General features: G+C 46.0%; 1 protein-coding gene across 3 annotated transcripts in view; it reads right to left on the bottom strand.

Annotated features, from left to right (window-relative positions):
* LOC143651847 (uncharacterized) overlaps window positions 1-21,425 on the bottom strand; it is a 229,814-nt gene extending 208,389 nt beyond the window's left edge. For 2 of the 3 annotated variants that reach the window (XM_077122678.1, XM_077122677.1), the window contains exons 1-6: window positions 20,996-21,425; window positions 19,822-19,857; window positions 5,968-6,288; window positions 3,032-4,177; window positions 2,300-2,910; window positions 1,953-2,170 (exon numbers count right to left, since the gene is read on the bottom strand). In XM_077122678.1, the coding sequence (XP_076978793.1) occupies window positions 3,327-4,177; window positions 5,968-6,013 (897 nt within the window). In that variant the 5' untranslated portion in view covers window positions 6,014-6,288; window positions 19,822-19,857; window positions 20,996-21,425 and the 3' untranslated portion in view covers window positions 1,953-2,170; window positions 2,300-2,910; window positions 3,032-3,326. Of the gene's footprint in view, window positions 1-931; window positions 1,725-1,952; window positions 2,171-2,299; window positions 2,911-3,031; window positions 4,178-5,967; window positions 6,289-19,821; window positions 19,858-20,995 lie in introns of those variants that run through there. The other variant, XM_077122676.1, reaches the window with a different exon arrangement.
* Between the last annotated feature and the right edge of the window lie 768 nt (window positions 21,426-22,193).

Genomic DNA, 22,193 nt, shown 5'->3' with positions numbered 1-22,193 from the left:
CAAAACATATTATGAAGAAAGTAAATCTATTGGAATAAATAAAATGAAGCCCAATTAAATGAAAAATTATGCCATCTTACTGAATGAGTAGACCTATTGAATAAATGAAATGCAGTTTCCATGATATCAATATGGGAATTTGAATTGTATGCATTAATAATAAATAATTGTTTTGGAACATTATTTAACTGTAGATGACATAGGTTTAATAATTCTTTTGGGGGGGCGGTGCATGTTCTGGGAATGCAAGACCCTGTGTGGTCTGGGAACATATGGAAGGCAAGAATTCTCCCACCTAACCACCTATGAACCTCTGAATTTTCATCTTAGTAAGGAAATGGGTACAAAAATTCAGCCCTTGAAAAATGAAGGATGAATTAAAACAGGACATTCATCGAAAATCAAAATGCCTGAGATAGATGAACAAAGTTGTTCACAAATACTGCTAAATGGAAAAAACATCAAAGTACCAGTGAAGCTATTCAAATTTAAGAAGCTAATATGGCTGCTATAACCTGGGTTGTGTGGGAAAGGATACATACTTTTTTGCATTGTCAAAAAAGAACATTATTACATGATTTTACAGAAAGCAACTTAGCGATAGTGCCAAAATTCTAAAATATATTAAACTGCAAATCTCACCATTAGAAATTATTTCAAAGAGAGAAATGTACAGAAAAAATACTGGCAGCTTTAAAGTCAATAATGACAGAAAAGGAGAAAGAAAATTACTTCCCTTTGATGGTAATATATAGAATAATATATGGTAAAACCATAGCGTATATTAGGCAGCCATCATAATGAAAGGGAGCAATAGCAGTTGAGAAAGAAAAATGTCAAGTATTGTATTGGGAGAAATGCAAGTTGCACAGTAGCATACATAAAATGAGCCCATTTGGTTGAAAGAATACAAATAATATATTTAAAGACATGCATACATATACATGTGTGCAAAATAGAGTATAGATTTGGATATGTGGGTATGATTATTTAGGCATGAACTATAAGGTAGACTATTTAGTAGATATTTATTATAAATTACCTTGGGTTCATTTGTGGGACAAGTACAGGGAGTAGAGAGTCAGAGCAGGCAGAAAACACGGGACATAAAGAACTCGGACATGTGATCCCCAGTAGAGTTATTTATGAACATGTGTGAAGTGTACCGTAATAGTTACCATTTATATAACACATGTATTAAGAAGAATTTAAAAATTAAACAATTTAAATGATATTGTGGATGCCATATGTATTGAATTACAGGGAACCATGATTAATTGTTAAATGACAGATAGCAAGTGGGGAGAGTGTGGCCTGTATTCCCTAAAAGCAAACAAACAGAGATGAACATGTGTATCTGTACCTATATATAAATCTCTAAAAGGAAGAAAGCATGAAATAATACATATGTGTTGTTAAAATTGCACATCTGGATGGAGGAGGTACAATTTACATGAGGGCGTGGCTCTGCTTATTTCTTTATAAAAGTTTACAATCCTTGTAATGTGACAATGCAGTATGTAAGTTAAATACTTATATATGTTAAAATGTATTAACAAATTTTGTTTGTTATTTTCTAAATAGGCAACAAAAACATACCTATAACATGGTGTACAAAGGTTTTAATCATTGGAAGAAGAGCATGTCCATAAACTGTATAAAAGTCCAGACCCAGTGATCTCCTATTTCCTATTTCGAGTCAGTGACCTTTTCTGATCTCATATCTAGAAATGACAGAAAACAATTCTGAGTGTTAATTGACTTATTCTTGAAGTACGTATTGCGTGTTTATGTCTAGAGATAAGGAAGCAGCTGGACACAATGGACAATTCACTAGGCAACATATGGGCCTCCACAGGATTCTTTCTCTCATATGGTGCTAACACCTTCCACCCCATTGCTCCAGTTGAAAACTCACTCTTGGATACTGTAGCCTTTTTCACCAGACTTACCATAGAGGAAGTTAACTGAGAAGATGCAGCTATCAAGGAAAAAGAATATTTTGGCCAAAAGTCTCCAGGTTGTTGGAAGTCATGAGCCATCCTCTGCCTGTTTCCAACTGCAGACATCAGTGCTTCATTGGCTTTTGTTTTTCTTGATGGTGGTGTATGGATAGATGTCATCTCATAGCCCCAACTTCACTCTGCTCACTGGAGCCATCACTGTCTCTCTGAGAAATAAAAATAGGACACACTGTAAATGTTATGTGACAGGCCCTTATCCCCTTCCAGTGTCTCTGAAGGCTTCCCCATGCCACTCTGGGTCTCAACTCTGAAGTAGGTGGAAATGCCTCTGTCACCTTCAAGACTTCCAGGCCCAGGGACTTGATGCTGTGCATGTGACTAGCCTTTTTTCCTCATTACTGAATCTGAATTTGCCCATCTCTTCCTCACATGTGATTGTCTAGTATGTTGTCCTGTCCAGGTTTTGGAGATTTTGTGCTCTATTTTATGCATTTACTCTCAGCTCAGGTTGTTCCAGGGAAGGATCTCAGGATAGTTGAGTTATAGAAGAGAAAACATAAAAGCCAACAAAGGTCAAAGATATTAATAAAACCACAGAGTAAAGTCTGCTTAAAAGAAATTTGAAAAGTGTTTGTATATAGTCAAGGACATCTTTGCAGCAGTTATCCATGAGCTACTGGTTCTACACTTATTTAGAAAATATAACACCCAGTGGAATTTTTCTATACCAGCTGCTGCTTACACTCAAATCAAGAGGAAGCAATACATCATAAACCCCAATTCAGATTCTCTCTGTGAGGCAACTACTGGGATGTCATGAACTCACTCTATTTCATGATGTCCTCCTGTCCTGTGCCAGTGCCCTCTTTCTTTTCATTGCCTAAATGTTGGTAGATTGTTTCCAGGCAGGCAGATTCCCCACAGTCTGGCACTGCTCCTCTTCCTTCTGCATTAAAAATCTGTTATAGCATCCTTCAGAAACACGTTTCCCCTGGAGTCACCTAGGCTGTGACCCATTTCAGCCTCCCGTGTTCCATCAATACCCCATATCCTCCTTCCTAACTTACCGTGTGGCTCACGTGCAGAGCCTTGTAAAACTCACTATCCAGACGAGGCTTCTGTCTTCTCCTGGCCTGGGTGGGACTCTGAGCCTGAACTGATGTCAGCTGTTCTGAGGCTGTTACAGTCCAGTTCCTTCTAGGGTGGTACTGCCCATGATACTGGGGTGGGGTAGAGGCGTTACAGTGGAAGGAGGGGAGCTTCTTAAAGAGGAGATGGATTGAAGGAACCTAAAGGGAAGTTTCAACAGAAAAGCCCACATTTCCCAGCCCAAACCCCTTTCCCTGTCCACGTCACTGTGTTTTATGGTGTCTTTAAGCGCTTCCCCCTCTGCCCTTGAGGTTGCGCTGCTCTCATTTTCTTCTGCTGTGCCTCGTGGCTCCGCAGCCTCAGCAACTCCTGCTGCAACTGCCGCAGATCTTGTCTCTGTTCTTCCAACTTCTCCTGTAAGCGGCGACAGACTTTTTCCTTTACTTTTATTTTCCTTCTCACATTGGCCTTCATGCAACGGTGGGCCATCTGGAGACACCGCCGATGAGGGCGCCTTTCTGAGTGGGGCTGCTGCATCTCCAGCATCTCTTCATAGAAGACGCGGCAGCTGAATCCCTCTTTGACGCCATGCTCTGCATGTGCCAGGACCACCTCCCTGCTCGGGAACACCCGGCAACAGGCTACACAGCGGAACCCGAGCTCTGTGGTGACTAGCCCTTCTGGGGTTGCAGCCCGGGCCCTCTCCTCCTCCAGATGGACAACAGGCTCGGGGGTGGGTATGTCAGGCTGCTCCTGGAAGGGCTCCGGGGAGCTGAGCAGGGACCTGGTGTTGGTTGGACTTGGGAGAGAGCCAATGGTGCTCTCTTCAGAGAGCTCAGCCTCAAAGACCTGGGGTGCTTTTCCCACGGGTGAGAATGTGCTTCCGGTTTGCCACTCAACAGCTACACCCTTTACTGTGTGCACTCTGGTGAAATAGGCACACCTGACCCATTGCTGCCCAGCAGGAGACCCGGACTGGGAGTCTGCTGAATCTGAGGTCTTCTCAGTCGAAGTCGAGGAAGAAGAGCTCTCGGACACCCTTGGGATCTTACTGGGCCTGGACTCTGGACTTTCTGATCTCTGTGTCGTAGGCTGCTTGGCACTCTCCTCTTCGGTCACAATATCTGAAAACAGAGTTATTTTAATGACCTGTTTGAATCGTGGGTGGACAGCAGTGAGCTCAGGCTTTTATCACAGAGATCACTTGAGACTTCTCCATCCAGACCTTCCCCGACACTACTGAATCTTGTCAGTTCTTTCTCCTTTCACAGGGCTCCTTTTACTTTGGAGACACTATGTGGGCAACTTCATGTCCTGTGCGCATTATATTAATTAAGGTATCACCTTATCACAAACATTTTTACTCTTTGAAAGTACTAATACATATTGGGGTTCTATGTTTTCAATTGTAGATTCATCCTTTAAAATTTTTCTTTTATTTTTGGTTTTTAAATTCCAATTGATTTCTGCTTTGGAATGTAGAAATTATCCCATGTGCCTGAACTTTCCTCATTTTATGTTACTTCTCTAAAAGAAGTATTCTGTGAAAATAATCTTCTTAGTAAATTTGGAGGGTGAATAGTGAAACAGAAGTAATGGTAACCTTTTTTAAAATCTGATTTCAAACTCTTTTCAGGGAAATCTTATATAAAGGGAATCATGTTTAAAGAAAGGAATTTGAATAAATTGTTTTACTTTGTACCATTATACCTTCCATTTTTATCATTTTCACTAACCAACAATTCCTTGAATAAAGCTCCATTAACATATCCTTATTAAGTCATCTCTTTCAGATCAAATAATGTATCCAGAACACAGTTCTCCACTTCTTATCAGTCATGATTCATAATCTCAGATGGTCATGATGCAGCAACCTCAAAGAAAATTATCTGGGAGTTTGTGATTATCAGCTTAAAGGTTTCTGTATATTTCAGAATAAGATCAGATTATTCACAATGAAAAAAAAAAGATGGAGCCAAGAGTTCTTGATATCAGGGTTGAATGAAGTGTGAAAATCCATTCAGAGTCTTTGGATAGAGAGGGGTGACTGAAATGCATGAGGATGTTAGAGGCAGGCAGAGATGGAGAAGGTAACAGGAAGGTAGGCTGCACTAGGGGACGGAGCAGATGAGAGAAGCAGAGGAGGGGTAGGGTGGGCAAAGGAAATTGGCTTGGGGGAATGAATTACAGTAGCAGCTCAGTTTGAGTAAAGTAAGAATTAAAACCATGATCATGAAGTGAGGCTATGCCTTTACATGGTGTTAGGTCCTTGGAAAGTAGCAGGCAGGAGACAAACAGGGTGGATTTCCTTGGAGCTAAGGAGGGAGGGGCCTGCACAACTCATCTGCCTGAGAGGAGCAGAGCTCACAGGACTAGGACACCTGGGGTGAATATGTGATACTGGCTCCATCACACTACCCACTCACAGAACTCCCTAAACATTTGCTTTCTTTTCAAGATTCTTCAAAATATGCTGTGACTCTCATACCCAATATGTAATAACGGTGAAGTAAAAATCTTCAAAAGGCCACCTTGTTCCCCTTGCCCGCATCCTTCTGACTCAGTTGCCCCCTTCCTTCCTTTTCATCTGTATGAAGAAGGTAGGTTTCAAAACTGAAAACTGAGCAACTTTTTTGAAACTATTATAGAAATCCTTGAGATGCCACTTAATTATTTTGTTTGTTTACTCATTTATTTCATTATTATTCATTCGTATTACACAATTTTGTTAATGGTCTACCACATGAAAGAATTATGTTCTCAGTGAAAACCTTGCTGAGTTAATTGCCTCCTTTCCAATACCCATCTTTTCTCTGGCCCAAGATATATCAAATTCCAGGGAAATCTGGACAGGAAAATAAAATGCCTCATGGCTCTGACCATCAGTCAGAGACAATTTTCCTTCCATTCTTACCTAAGGTTTCAGAGAAAGGTCTCTTCCTTGCAGACTGCTGCATCATCTTGTCTGGGTGAATGAGAACTTAAAAGAGGAGTTTCTGAAAGGTTTTATCACACGTCCCAGTTGGAGGTGCTGTTCCAGCCTCTCCTGAGTTGGGGCCTTGGATTTAGTCCTAATTATCTGCCAGTCTATAGTCAAAGTCGCTCTCCCACAGGGAGATCTCAGATCACCAACCTCCCAGAAAAGCAGTTGGGATATGAGTGAGCACCAAGACTTCCAGTAACCCTCGTGCGACATCATCACTGACATAGCTGAGTTCCATGGGCCAGTTTGAATCTAAACACAGAAACAAGAAAAACAGCAGCAGTTGAAGTAGCAGTTGGCAAGGGATTGTGGGTCAGAATATATAATAAAAATGAATTTAAACTCTTCTCTGTTCTCAAAGAAGTTATAATCTCCAAAGAGATGGACGTGCAGTGCTTAATAACTAAATGTGATGGGATATCTATTTTCCCCAAACTTCTCATCTGACTCTGATTGAATCTTTACTCTTCAACTGTAATAACACAATATCCTGTCTGAACCCCCTCAGGTATCTCTGTACCAGAGTCTTAACACAGGCTGTTACTTCTGACTACAAGTCTTCCCTTTCCACTTCTCCTCTCCCTTTGTTCACCCTGATTTGGAGATACATGGTATTGAAAAGAGCTGTACTCTTCTGTAAAAGACATTATACTCTATCCATCTCAATATTGTCATTAGTATGGAACAAGTGTGCAGCTGATCAAGAGTATGAATGCTGATCACCATATGAACGCTGGCTGTTAGTACTATGATTTAGGTGACAGTTTGCTTAGTTAGTCCAGTCAATGTGATTTTCCTTCTTGAATGATTCAGAATGCCCAAATACAGCTTCTATCCTTGCTTTCCTCGTGGATCATGGAAGATGGTCATTTTCAAATATCTAGACTCTGAAAGTATTGTATCAAGTTAATGGAAAATAGGAGGATTACTTCATCATTGCAGTTCTAGAAAGTAAGAAAGTTCCTTCCCATAATAGGTACCCAGTATCCATTTGTGGAATACATGAATGTCTGGTCACTTTACAAAGGGACACTTCCCTACTAGGCATCCAGTGGAGAATGGGACTGTGTGACATGTATAGTTGCTCATCTTTTAACACTGATATCCCAGGAATATTATTGTGAAAATCCTAAGTTTTTGATTCTAGCCATGCTAGTATCTATGAAGTAGTATCAGTGTGATTTTGATTTTGATATCCAAGATGACTAACATGGAGCATATTTTCAGGTGGTTTTGTATATTTGGGTGTAATCTTTAGAGAACTGTCTATTGAAATCCTTTGTAACATTTAAACTGTGTTAGTTATCTTTATACTGAGTTGTATGTGGTCGTTTCATATTGTAGTCAAAACTCCTTATCAGCTATATGATTTGCAAATATTTTCTCTCATTCATTAAGTTCTCTTTTCCCTTTCTTGATGTTGTCCTTTGAAACAGAAAATATTTTTTTGATGAAGCCCAATTTTATATTTTTCTATTGTTTATCATTCTTTGATGGTCTTTGGAAAATCCAAGGTCATGAAGTTTTACCTGACTTTTATTCTAAAATTTTTATAATTTTTTCTTATATTCCAGTATTTATCCATTTGAGTTGTTTTAAATGTGCAAATAAGTGCCCAATGTTCTTTCGTATGTGAGTGTCAAGTGTTATTGATCATTTCTCAGAAAAAGTTTGCTCAGAGTCTGATAAGAATTTCATTGAATCTGTAGATTAAATGGGGGATTATTGTGATCTTAATATTTAGTGTTCTGAATCATAAACATAGGATGTTTTTTCATTTATTTTGATCATCTACATCATTTCATCAGTTTTTAATTTTCTGAAAGTAAAATCTACAATTATGTGGTTAAATTTATTCCTAAGAATTTTATCTTTTTTGATGTGACTGAATAGAATTTTTTTCTTGATTTCATGCTTGGATTGTTCATTGCATATATAAGGAAATAGAACTGAATTTTTTAGATTGATCTTATATCTTGCACCTTTTTGAACTCATTAGGTATAGTAGTTTGTAGGGGATTCTTTAGGATTTTCTTCATACAAAATCATGTCATCTCTGAATAGAATAAATGTTCTCCTTTCTGGTCTGCCTGGCATTTATTTCTTTTTGTTGCCTAAGTTTTCTGATGAAAAGCTCCAGTACAATCTTTTTTTTTGTTTTTTTTAATTTTTTTTTTTTTTACATGGGCAGGCACCGGGAAACAAACCCAGGTCCTCTGGCATGGCAGGCGAACATTCTTGCCTGCTGAGCTACTGTGGCCCGCCCTCCAGTACAATCTTGAATGTAAGTGGAGAGAGCAAACATCCTGTCTTGTTCCTGATCTTTGAAGGCGATCATTTAGTCCTTTCGCCATTAAGTGTGATATTAGACATGGGTGTTTGAAGGATGACCATTATTAGAATGAGAAAATTCCCTTCTATTCCGAGTTTGTGAGTACACCTGTTGTGGAAGGGTGTTGGCTTTTGTCAGATACTTAATGCATGTTTGATATGATCATGTCATAATGGTTTTTATTCTATTGATAAGACATAACAACTGATATTTAGGGGTCAAAACATCCTTGCAAATCTGGCATCAAACTCATGTAGTTAGGCCATATAATTTTTCTATGTTGCAGGATTCAGTATGCTAGTATTTTGCATTGGAGATTGCATCCACAGTTGTAAAGTATTCAATTCTACAGTTTTCTTTTATTGTGAGTTATTTATGTAATTTTCATATTATGTATATTTTAATTGGATTTTCATCTTCAGTTTTACTATTTAATTTCTTATATACCTCATGTCTCTGAGGTCCCTGTGTTCCTTTGCTGATTTATTTTGCATTTAATAGATATTTCCTGTTATAGCATTTTTATTTGATGATTGCCTTATTGTATTTTTTGATCATGCCAATGTTTTACATAAATGTGTGTATAAACTTATCTGAATCAGTTTCATAGTTTTACTAGTTTAATTCCAGATGTATATGGGAACATTATTCCTATATAATTCTATCCTTATTTTCCTCTCACCATGATATTTTATTCATAATACATCTAACTGTGTGAAAAAAATGAAAAGTACCTTGTTATATTTCATAATTTACCATCTGATGTAATTTCCTTAGCTCTTACAGACTTTGTCCCACTCACTCTTTTCTTCTATTATTGGAAATCATAGTAACCATATATTTCTATATGTTATAGGACAAACAATACATTGAACACTGTTTCAGCTTGCTAAACCTGCCAGAATGCAATCTCCCAGGAAGGAATTTGCTTTCCAGGGGGAATTTATTAAGTTATGAGTTTAGAGTTCTAAGTCCATGAAAATGTCCCAGTGAAGGCATCAACTGGCTGATACCTGTACTCTGAGAAAAGGCTGCTGGCATCTGAAACACCTTGTAAAGCCCACAGTTAGCATTTGCTACTCCTTGCTCCCAGTTCCATCGCTTTCAGCTTCTGAATCCAGTAGCTGTGTCCTTTGGGTTTTCTCTTAGCATCTCCAGGGCATTTGTCTCTCTAAGCATCTGTGGTTCATCTATAATTTTCTGCATAGTCTCTTGGTCTGATATCTGTATTAGAGTGGTTTTAGCTTATTAGAATAACTTAGGGAGTATTCCCTCCTCTTCAATTTTGTGGAAAAGTTTGAGAAAGATTATTATTACCTTTTCTCACAATGATTCATAAAATCACCCTGAATCCCTCTGGTCCCTAAGTCATCATAGGTTGTTCATTTACTCTAAGCAGCCTAGTTTCTTGGCCTAGAGTTGCTCATATTATCCTCTACTGATAGTTTTTTTGTGTGTGTTATCAGTAGTACTGTCCCACCTCTCAGTTCTGATTTTCTTTATTTGCATTTTCTATCTGTTTTTCTTTGTGTGTCTGTCTCAGAGCATGTCACTTTTATTGCTCTTCTCAAAGAACCAACTTGTGCATTTATTGATAGTCCCCTTTTTTGAAATTCTCAATTTAATTTATTTCTGCTTTAATCTTTGTTATTTCTTTTCCTTAGGTTCACCATCAGGTGAGTTTAATGTTCTTTTTCTAGTTCCTCCAAATATACAGTTTGCTATTCTATGTTAGCTCTTTCCTCTTGTATAGTGTTGGTGTTTAGCCAATAAATTTCTCGCTCATCCTTGCCTTTGCTGCATCCCATAGTTTTTATATGTTGCATTCTCATTTGCTTTCATCTTGAGATATGTACTGATTTCTCTAGTAATTTCTTCTTTGACCTACTGATTAAGAGTATGATGTTTGACCTGCAAGTATTTGTGAATATACCAGTCCTTCTGCTGTGACTGGTTTGCAGCTTCATTCCATTATGGTTCTAGAAAATGCTTTGTATATTTTCAAATTTTTTCAATTTGTTGAGAACCTGATTTTGTCCCATCATATGGTCTATCCTGGAGTGATCCATATGCAGTTGAGAGGAATGTATATCCTCCTGTCGTGGGGTGTATTTATCTGTATCTATCTGTTATGTCTGGTTCATTGATCTTATTATTCAAGTTATCTATGTCCCTGTAGATCCTCTATCTAGACATTTTACCTGTTGATGATGGCAGTCTCGTTAAAGCAATCTAGAAATGTCTGTTTCTCTGTAGTGTGTTGCCAGTTGCTGGCTCATATATTGGCACAACCTTCTTAGATGCGTAAATGTTCATGATGGTTATTACTTTTTTGTCGATTCCCACTTTAAATAATATATAGTGTTACCCTTGGCTCTTAAAATTGTTGCTTTTGAATTCTATTTGATCTCATTTAGTTTTCTACTCCTGATCTTTCTGGTTACTGTTTGCATGGAATAACTGTTTACAACATTTCACTTTGAACCTATTTTTGACAACTGGCCTAAAGTGAGTCTCTTGTAGAGGGACATACACATAGATGGATCACATATTTTTTATCCATTTCCCCTGTCTGTGTCTTTTGATTGAGGAGTTCAATGCATTAACCTCCATTGTAAAGGCAATACATTTCTCAACCATTTTAACTTTGTGTTTTTATATTTCCTGTCTGAGTGTTTCTCATTTTTTTACCTCTTAAGCTACACATACTGGCATTCTTCTTTCTTCCATTCTTTTTCAAAATTCTTTCTCCTGTCTTTTCCTTTCAGCCTATAGTACTCCTTGTACTACCTGTTGCAGAGCAGGTTTCTTGTTAATAATCTATCCCAGCTCCCAACTTATGTTTATCTGAGAATATTTTAAACTCTCCTACATTTTACAATGACTGTTTTTTCCAGATAAAGAATTCTAGGCTGCAGTTTTTCTCTTCCAGTGTCTTAAATATATCATCCTATGGCCATTTCACCTTTATAGCTTCTGATAAGAAATAAGAACTTCATCTTATTGTAGCTACTACATAAGTTATTAATCACTTGCTCTTGCTGCTTTCAGAATTCTCTCTTTACTTTGGTATTTGACGTTGTGATTAGTGTCTTGGAGTAGGTGTATTCAGATTTACCCTGTCAGGAGTATGTTATATTTCTTGGAACTGTATATTGATGTCTTTCATAAGAGTTAGTAAATGTTCAACTATTATTTCCTCTCATATTCTACTTGTACCCTTTCTCTTCTCTTTTACTTATGGTACATCCATGACATATACTTGCATGTTTCACATAGCCATTCAATTCCCTGAGACCCTACCCATACTTTCCATTCTTTTCTGATCTGTTTTTTCCCTGTAAGATTTTATATGCACTATCCTCCATTTCTGTGATCCTTTCTTATGCCTCTTCAAATCTCCTATTGTATATCTCTATCTTTTCTTCATCTCTTCCAATGTGCCTTTTATTTTCATATGTTCTGTTATTTTGTACATGCTTTTGAATTCTTCTTTATGCTCAATCATTGTCTTCTTTGTATCTTTTATCTCTTTTGCCACACTTTACTTCATCTCCTTGAATTGGCTTAGATTTCTTTGGACATGAGCAATCAGTTTTTTCAATTCTTATATTTCAGCTGAATTTTTGATTTGTTCATTTCTCTGTGCCATATATTCCTGTTTGTTGTTGTGGCTTGTAATTTTTTACAGTTGTTTAGATTTTAAAAACTGTTTGATGAGTTTATTCTGAAGGTCATTTGTCTGTCTTGCTTAGGGTTTTCATGTTGAATGGATTTGTGCTGAAGCACTTCTTTGATGCTTGGTTCAACTTAGTCTATACCTTTATAATAGATTCTGTCTAACTAATTAGATTTTTTTAAAAAGAGCTGAAGCAGGTGCTCGGGCAGGGTCAGAGGCAGGGTCAGGAGCAGGGCCAAGGGCTGGGATAGAGACAGGGGCAGGAACAATGACTGAGGCATGGCAGGGGCATGGCAGGGGCATGGCAGGGGCAGGGACAGGGGCAGGTGTTGGGGCAAGGCCTGGGATAGGGCCAGGGGCTGGGGCAGGGGCAGGAGCACAGCCAGAGGGGAAGGGGCAGGGCTGAGGGCTGGGGCATGCCCAGGGACATGTCCAGAAGCTGGGACAGGGGTAGGAGAAGGGCTAGGGGATGGGTTAGGGACAAGGGCTGGGGCAAGTCAAGGGTAGGGGCAGGGACAGTGACTGAGGTAGGGGCAGGGGCAGAGACAGGGCAGGAGCAAGGGCAGGGGCAGGGGCATGGTACAGAATGGGGCAGTTGCAGGGGCAGGGGTAGTGCCAGGGGCTAGGGCATGGGCAGGGGCATGGGCAGGGCAGGGGCAAGACCAGGTGTTGGGGCAAGGGCAGGGGCAGCACCAAGGGCATGTTCAGGGGCAGGGGTTGAGGCAAACGCTGAGCCAGGGGCAGGGCCAGGGCCAGGGGCCAGGCCACGGTCAGGGGCAAGGGCAGGTCCAAGGGGCAGGGCCATGGCCTGGGACAGGGGCAGGGGCAGGGCCATGGCCTAGGACAAGGGCAGGGGCAGGCCCAGGGGCAGGGCCAGAAGAAGGGCCAGTGGTAGAGGGATGGGGAGGGGCAGGGCCAAGGCAGTGGCAGGGGCAGGGTACAGAATGGGGCAGTTGCAGGGGCAGGGGTAGGGCCAAGTGCTAGGGCATGGGCAGGGGCACAGACAGGGCAGGGGCAGGACCAAGGGTTGGGGCAAGTGCAGGGGCAGTGCCAAGGGCATGTTCAGGGGTAGAGCTGAGGGCTGAACCAGGGGCAGGGCTAGGGCCAGAGGCAGAGGAAGGGTCAGGTGCATGGCCATGGGCAGGACCAGGGCAAGGGGTTGAGAAAGGGGCAGGGGCAGGGAATTGACCAGGGGCTGGGGCAGGGCCAGGGGCAGGGGCAGGGGCAGAGTCATGGCCAAGGGCTTGGGCACGGGCATGGGCAGTGCCAGGTGTTGGGGCAGGGCCTGGGATTGGGACAGCGTCTGGGCAGGGGCAGGAGCACAGCCAGAGGCAGGAACAGAGGCAAGGGAGGGGCAGGGGAAGGGCCAGGGGCTTGGGCAGGGACAGGGCAGGGCCAGCAGCAGGGCCAGGGGCTCAGGCAAGGGCAGGAGCAGGCCCAGGGACAATGGCTTGGTAGGGCCAGGGGATGGGGCAGGGGCAGGGCCAGGTTCATGGGCAGGTCAGGGGCACAGGCAAGGCAGGGCAAGGGCCAGGGGCAGGGCCAGGGGCAAGGGCAGGGCCAAGTGTTGTGGCTTGGGCAGGGCCTTAGCCAGCGGCTGGGGCAGGGCCAAGGGCTGGTGCAGGGGCAGGGCCAGTGTCAGGGCCGGGGGTAAGAGCAGGGACAGGGGTAGGGGCAAGGCCAGGGCCAGGGGCAGGAACAAGGCCTAGGGCTGGGGCAGTGGCAGGGGCAGAGGCAGGGCCAGCCTGAGGGGCTGGGGCAGGGCCAGGAACAGGGACAGGTCAGGGGCACAGCCAAGGGCTGGGGCATGGGCAGTGGCAGGGCCAGGGTCTGGGTTAGGGGCAGGGGCTGGGGCAGGGACAGGTGCAGGGCCAGGGTCTGGGTCAGGCCATGGGCTGGGGCAGGAGCAGGGGCAGGGCAGAGGAAGGGACATGGGCAAGGCAGGGGCAGGGCCAGGGGAAGGGCCAGGGGCAGGGTCAGGGGCAAGGGCTGCAGCAGGTCAGGGCCAGTGCCAGTGGTTGGGTTAGGGGCTGGGGCAGGACAGGCACAGGGCAGTGGCAGGGGCAGGGGAAGGGTAGGGACAGGGGCAGAGGCAAGGCCTGGGCAGGGTCTGAGGCAGTGTCAGGGGCAGGGGCTGGGCCACAGGCTGGGGCAGGGGTAGAGGTAAGACCAGGGGCAGGGGTGTGGCACAGGAAGGGCTGGTGCAGAGGAGGGGCAGGGGCAAGAGAGGGGCAGGGGCAGGGACAGGGGCAGGGGCAGGGGCAGGGACAGGGGCAGGGGCAGGGGCATGGCTAGGGGCAGGGTCCCCAGCCACAGAGGGGTGGCTCCTCTCTCCCCTGCACAGGAGCCCCCCCGGTGCACCCATGGGCGAGAGGCCAGGTGCCTGGCTCCCGTCAGAGGTGGGACATTTTAGTACTCCTAGAATCCATAGAACTGCATGACGTGAGACTGTGATTTAATTCAATTTTTGCCAGATATTTAAAATCTGGGCAACTTTTATTAACTAATCCTTTTTTAATAGCTGTAACTTTCCTTATTTTTCACATAGAATTTTTTATTATTAAATTTTTTTTGGTGGATGCGTGGTCTGGTAAATTATTTAATATTTTAAATTAGAGAAGTTGCATGTTTACAAACAAATACTGTAAAAGAAATACAGCATTCCCATACACTGCGCCCCTATTATCAACACTTCGTTAGTGTGGGACTAACTAACTAACTAACTGCCGCTGGTGAAAGAATATTTTATTTCTACTATTAACTGAGTTCATGGTTACATTAGGGTGCATTTAGGCACCTCGCATTTGTGGGGTACATGTGTTATAATTCGTGAAAGGACATTTTTCTATCCAAGTCTTTTGTTCCATTTTTAAATTGGGTCGCTTGTCTTCTTTATTGTTGAGTTGTCAGGTTTCTTCCTTCCTACATTCTGGATGTTAAATCCTTCTTGGAATGTGGTTTCCAAATATTTTCTCCCATTCTCTGGCTGCCTTTACACTTCCGCCATCAAGTCCTTGGAGTGCCTGGGAAGGCCCCATCCCCTCTGTCCCCGCAGACTCGGACGCCCTGGTGGGCTCCCCTCTCGTGGCATGTTGGGGTGTCTCTGTGTGCATGTGCCTCAGTAGGGGCTCCACCGTGGGTCTCGCTAGTGATGGCACGTGGGAAGCCCTCGCGCTGCACCAGGATGACCTCTCCAAGTCAGGGGCCACATCGGCTGCCTTTAAAACACCAGAGATCAAAGCAGTTACACAATCCAGCTGAGTTTCAGTCTCCAGAAGGTGTCATGTGAACGGACACACTGACAAAGCCTGGGCCTGAGTTCAGCTGGGAAAACTCTGTCACAGCCCTTTTCCTCAGGCATCCCAGGCACGGCCACACATTGTCATGCACAGAGCCACCCACGCGTGGGAATGAGCATCTTACCCAATGGGTCTCAAGCTTAGTTTTCACCCCAGAAGCTGGTTTTCTCATAACCCCCTAACCTGTCACCAAGTAACAACGTGCAAACACTTTGGGGAAATCAATCTAAGGCTTGGCTCTTTTCTTTTACCTAAAATCTATGATCCGTGCTACTGAAGAATTTTATGCTTTTCTTAAAATAATTAATTTTGGGAAATAGCTGTGATCTCGTATTCCTTATTCACCACCCTCTGTCCCAAATGAGCCTTAGGGACGGGGCCCTGATGCCCCAGGTGAGCCTTAGGGGGCCAGGCCCTGGCTCAGGCCTTTGTCTCATGAAAAGGCAGATGTTTTCCAGATGCTCCCAGGAAATCATCCTTAGGCAGGGTGCCTGGTACCTCATGCCTCTGATGGGAGATCTTACCTGTATGAAATGTCACTTTCAGAGCTTTGCAGCTGATAGCCTACACCAAAATGCACGTTTTTGGTGTTTTATTTCTTAGTTGCAGTAATTTCAAAACTGTAACTGAGCTTCACTGTAAATTGCTGGGTTTAGCTTTTGACGGCATGTGGGCTTGATTGCCAGCTCTGCTTGTTCATTGTTTCCTAAGGAAAACTCCACAGCCTCTGTACACGTGTAATTAGCAAATCACTAGTTTTGCCTTCTTCCCACTCCTAAGTTGCTAAAACATCTCTAGATTCTAACATTTGCAGGGTGAAGCTGAGCAGCTGGCACCAGCCAGCTCAAATCTGCCCGGCCTCTGGGGTGGCCTGTTCCCCAGCCCTGGTAGGACTGCTTTCCAGCAGAACACCAGGTCGGGCCAAGGCCCCGGGTCCAGGCTGAGGCCCCATTGGGCCGAGGGGTGCTGGCACCAGTGTGGGTGTGTGGGTACATGCAGGGCAGTGGGCCTTGCACCCATGTAGCCCTAGAGGTGGGGCTGTGCCAGGCTGTCCCTCAGGGCCACTGGACCTCATGGCTGCAGGTTTAAGTCCGACATGCTTCCCGGTCCACACCGGCCCATCTTTCCCAAGCTGGACCCTTTGGAGCATGGCCTGGGCTGGTCTGCACTGGGGGCCACTTAGACCTGTGGCTTGGACATGCCCTCACAGCAATTGTGGAAGCTGCGGCTGAGCAGCTGGTCCTGGCTGCACCCTGTCCCTGCCCATGAGGAACCATGATGCCTGTTGTTCAGGTAAGTGGAGGGACAGAGTGGACATACCGCAAGCCCACCGGCCTCCCATCCCTCTCGTTCCCGTTCTTGGTGAGAAGATTTCCTGGGGTAGGTGGCCACCTCCATGTCCCAGCCAGGTGGCTCCTGTGCTGGCTGCTGTGGCTGAGCTGAGGCCACGGGGTGGCTGCTGGGTAGGGAGTGGCCCTGGAGCCTTATGGGCATCAGGCCCCCTGTGGTCATGAAGGTGCTTTGTGGAAGATGCCCGGGGCTCAGCTGACCCCATTGCAAGCAGCAGCACTTCCCAGCTGGCCACTCAGTGACAGATGTGGGGAAAGCAAAACATGTTTGGGGGACCCAACCCCCTTCAGGTGTGTCTCTGTCTGGTGAAGGAGTGGGACCCCAGGCTCAACAAGCTCCCCAGGACCTGCTGCCGGGCAGCAGGCATCCTCCCTGGAAGGGGCCACCCTTGCATGATCCTCAGCACCCCCAGGTACCAACGCGGGGTTTGGGGTGTCCCATGACCTCCTCCAAAAGACTGCTGGAGGGCCCTGGCCAGCCCCACCCCAGCTTGTCCTGTTCCACGCGGCCAACCCAGACTGAAACCTGTGAGAACACCCCAGGAAGGGGGCTTGGAGACCCCCAGATGAGCAGCGGTGGGGATGCTGGTGGGCAAGAGGCATGGCACCTGGGAGGCTCTGGCCATGGCAGGAGCAGAGAGCTGGGGAGACCCTGCGGAGCCCCATCCCTGTGTCGCACCGGTTGCAGGGGCCTCTTGTGGGGGGGCTGCACGACCTCACAGAAGGCCGCTGTGCCTACTGCAGACGGCCAGGACCCCTGGGTCCTGCGGAGGGGCCAGCTTCAGGCTCTTTTGGATGCAGACACGGTGACGTGGGTTTGTGCTGACCAGGTCGTAATCTCACAGTGTCCACTGTGGTTGACAAACACAAAACCTGTGTCCCCACCTGGTCACACAACGGGCATCATCTGGTCTGCTGACTTTCCTTGGGGAAAGAATCCACACTTCATGGCTGAGCTTTGTAACATTGCAGTTTCCAGTCACTGAAGGCGCAGGTGTCCCCCTGCACAGGTGCACTGGTGTGCTGGTTCACACCTGCTGGTTCAGGGAGACAGAATTTGTCCTGTGCGATGCTGGCTCTGGGAAGGAATGTCTGTCAGCTCCCACGGGGCCTTCCGAGAAGGGTGAAGCTTGCCCACCCAAACTGTTCCCCCAAGAAGGTATGTTTTGCAGGCCTGGGCAGAAACGCTGACAAAGGGGCCAGAGCTGCTGCGTGTCCCCTGGGCCGCTTTTCCTCACCTTCGCCCCATAGACCATAGTGCCCCCTGGCGTCGGCAGCCCGGGCTGTGCACTTCCTGCTGGAGAAACCCCTGCTGGCTCCCATCTTCCCTGGCATGGCCCTTCCAGCCAGGGGTCCTGAGCGCCCCGGGGTGATGGTTGCCCCCACCCAAGCACCCCAGGGGATGGTCATCCCCACCAAGCACCCTGAGGGGATGATCAGCCCCATTGAGCACCTCAAGGGAACAGTCAGCCCCACAGAGCACCCCGAGGGGATGGTCACCCAGCCTGAGTGCCCCAGGGGATGGCCAGCCATGACAGCACCCTGGCCAACTCTGAGGGACCGTCAGCTAACCATTTATTCCACTGCGAAGAGCTCATCTGGAAACGATGTTATGATGAGAAAGCAGCACAGTGAAATAAGACAAGCACAGAATTGAAATGGCTCAGAGAATGGTCAAGCATGCGCCTGGAAGGGCAGGGGGTCTTCAGAGTCGCACCACAGAAAATACATTTCCAAGTGTGGTTGCTTTGCCCCCAGGAGTTTCTTTGTTCCTTTAAATCCAGCATCACCCCTGGCTCACTCCCCCCAGCCCCGTCGGCATGTCCTGGGCCCATGTGCTCAGTGGCCTGCCCCCACGAATGCAGGCGTTTTTATGAATCTGTTCTCCTTTGTGATGTGGGAAATGATCTTGTAGGGTTGTGCTGGTTTGAAAGGATGCATGTCCCCTAGAAAAGCCATATTTTAATCCTAGTCCCATTTCATAAAGGCAGAATAGTCCTTATTCATTACTGTATGTTTGAATCTGTAATCAGATCATCTCCCTGGAGATGTGATTTAATCAAGAGTGGTTGTTAAACTGGATTAGATGACATGTCTCCACCCATTTGGGTGGATCTTGATAAATTTCTGGAGTCCTATAAAAGAGGAAGCATTTTGGAGAATGAGAGATTCAGAGAGAGCAGAGCAGAACAGCATAGCCACGAAAAGCAGAGAGACCACAAGCCAGTGAATTTTGGAGATGAAGAAGGAAAATGCCTCCTGGGGAGCTTCATGAAACAGGAAGCCAGGAGAGAAAGCTAGCAGATGACAGCATGTTCGCCATGTGCCCTTCCATCTGAGAGAGAAGCTCTGACTGTGTTCGCCATGTGCCTTCTCACTTGAGAGAGAAACCCTGATCTTCACCAGCCTTCTTGAACCAAGGTATCTTTCCCTGGATGCCTTAGATTGGACATTTCCATAGACTTGTTTTAATTGGGACATTTTCTCAGCCTTAGAACTGTAAACTAGCAACTTATTAAATTCCCCTTTTTAAGAGCCATTCCGTTTCTGGGATATTGCATTTCGGCATCTAGCAAACTAGAATAAAGGTCCACGCGGGTTGTTGAGGAAACGTTTCCTGTGGTTTTAAAACTTCAGCTGCACCTGCCCCTCCCCCATACTGAAAAAGAAGAACATCCTTATCCATATCTCTGGGTCAGAATTCTTATTAAAATAGTGCAGGCCTGGGGGCGGGGGGAAGAAATTATTTATTGGAGGCTGAAATGAAATGCTGTGACCAGCTCTGTGGTAATTGATGTAGAATTTAAAGCTGAAAATCCCGCCGTCAGTGACGCGTTCTCAAGGTGGTACGGGCTTCCTCAGCAACTTCCCGCAGCGCTCTGTAAACTGGTGCAAAATGACCCATCTCGGGAATTCTACACCCAAGTGTGAGCTGGTAGGTCCCTAGTGTGAAGGAGCGAGGGAAAGTGGAGATGGGTCTGCAGAGGGCCAGCCCCAAGCAGGGCGGCTCCAGCTGCTGACCCGATGCCCCCTCCCTGCACTCACAACCCCCTCCCCTCCCTCTCCCCTTCCCCTTCCCCTCCCCTCCCCCCTCCCCCCTCACCCCCCACCTCCCAACTGACTCACTCTGCTGCTGCAGCAAGGAGCATTTCTGGTAGCCACCTACGGTTAAATGCAGAGTAACTGTGATGTTTAAAAATCCCAACATTCAAACAAACCAGCAGAGAAGCAACTAGGTGTCCGTCTGTCTCAGACATACTGATGGGGCAGCCGGTGCTGGCAGGAGAGGTGGACACCGAGCAGAGCTGGGTAAAGTGGATTTAATAGGGAGCTGCAGGGCTGGGTTCACAAGTGCACGTCTGCATAGAGCATATTGGTAATTCCGTATTTGATATACTGAACAAACAACCTCCATATCATCCTCGTGTGCCCAGGAATTTTAGCAAAGAATTAGCTGTTTTTATGTAAACACCACATCATTGTCAATCAATTTTAGGCAATAATGGGCTTGTCAATAAGAAGCCCAGGAATCACCATAATTATATGCAGGAACAGGCCAAGCCTTGAGGTCTCTCCTATGCAATTGGATGAACACAAAAGAAATAATGTAACATTATGTTAATTTACCACTTCACAGTTACAATGTGCTTTGGGGATGTGGTTTGGTTTCATAGTTTAAGTCACAGCAGATGTGAATATCACTGTACAGGTGAGGAAAGGTTCAGAGAGGTTAAGATACCTGCTCTGGGTGCACAGCTTGATACCAGCCAGAGACCCAGACCTCTGCCTGCCAGGACATCCAGGCAGCAGCTGCCCTGACACACCACCTCTGGGGCACCTCTGAGTTCCCCTGCCAGACACCCTGGCCAGCCCTTGGACACTTGCTCTGGTGTCAGGAGGTGCCACAGGCTTCCTTCTGGCTTCAGAGCCTGAGAAGGTCACTCTGACTCCAGCTTCTGCCACTCTGTGGTCAGGGGCCTGGCAAGACCCAGAGCCACACCAAGCAGAGATGCAGGAAAGGGCCTGTCATCCAGGCCCCTGGGACAGCTCAGCAGAGGTTCTGGGGTGGCTGCTTCCCTTCCCCTTGACTCTTTCCTTGTGAATTGAGGTGAAATTGAGGTAACAGAAACTCAACCGTGAAAAGTGAAGTTTGGTGGCATTTACCACCTTCACAACATCATGGAAATGTCAGCTTTGTCTAAGTTAGAACAGTTCATCATCCCAAGAAGAAGCCCGGCGCCTCAGCTCCCCCTCAGCCTCCCACCCCCAGCCCCCGAATTTGTCCTGTCTCTGGATTTACCTCTTCGGGACTGTTTTCGCCTCCTGGCTTCTAAACCAAAAACCACCCATTGGTTTGGTTTAAGCAACAGGATTTGCCAGTTTTGAGGCCAGGAGAAGTCCCAGCTTCGGGTGTCCTCCAGGCAGTGCTCCCTCCCAGGGGCCTGGGGGCCTGGGGCTGCGGCCACCCGGTCAGGCCCCCTGTTCCTTCTGCTCCTTCCTGCTCCTGCTGTCGCTGTGGCCTCTCTGTAAGGTCCAGTGACAGGGTGAAGACCCTGCCTGACTGGCGGGGCCACCCCTTTGTTACGTCACCCCAGCAGGTTCCATCGGCAGGTGCCCTGAGGAGCGGGTCGAGGACACAGCTTCTTGGGGAGGCAGCTCCTGGGCACACGGGGACCTCCGCCAATGAGCCCTGCTGGGCGTGCTCAGGGCTCCGGTCTGTTCACGGCTGGACGACCGGGTCGGGAGTGAAGCCATTGTGACCTTCCTATACGAGGCTCAGGTAGCCCTCGGGGAAGGGGCTGCGGGCCACAAGGGGCCCGTGTCTGACTTTTTAACAAACTGACCATCGGTTTTCCGCAGCACTGCCCCTGCCATGATGGTGACTTCCCGAGCCCGGGCCGCGTCTGCATCTGTGGGATGGGGTGTGGGGACCAGACGGGACCCCCGAGGCTGCAGGGCTCACCCGAGGGGTGCTGTGGCCCCCGTGGCCCACCTTCACCTGAGAGGACCCTACATGCGGGGTCAGCCGAGGGCAGGCTTGGGGCTGCCGCTGGTGCTGAATTCCAGCCGGGCAGGAAGAGTGACAAAGTCCGCGGGACCTGGTGAAAGCCAGCACCTGCCACGCGCTTTGCAGAAATGCGCCTCGTCTGAGAATTGAAGATGTGACCTGGCTCATGAACACAGTTGACTAAAGCCTCTATTAAATTGAGCCCTGGATTTTTTTTTCCAGCATTCACTATTCCTGCAAACTACACAAATTCATTTGTAATGAAACCAAACCAACAAAAATGAAACAAATCCACAAAACCCAGGACTGTGTTAGAAGTTTTATTTTTTTTAATTTTTTTAAATTCTACTTTTAAAACTAGAGGCAGGATAAATACAGATTCAAGCATGTCTCCTATTCCTTTCAAATCTATAATTCTGGATAATCTGTAATGTGAAAAATTGTGACCTTTTGTCACTGTGATTGACTAGCCAGCAAGGAAAGGCTATTT

This window comes from Tamandua tetradactyla, chromosome 12 (genome assembly GCF_023851605.1).
Source record: "Tamandua tetradactyla isolate mTamTet1 chromosome 12, mTamTet1.pri, whole genome shotgun sequence".
NCBI lineage: Eukaryota > Metazoa > Chordata > Mammalia > Pilosa > Myrmecophagidae > Tamandua > Tamandua tetradactyla.
Note: the sequence above shows the minus strand (reverse complement) of the source record. Positions and strands in the feature narration are given on the sequence as shown.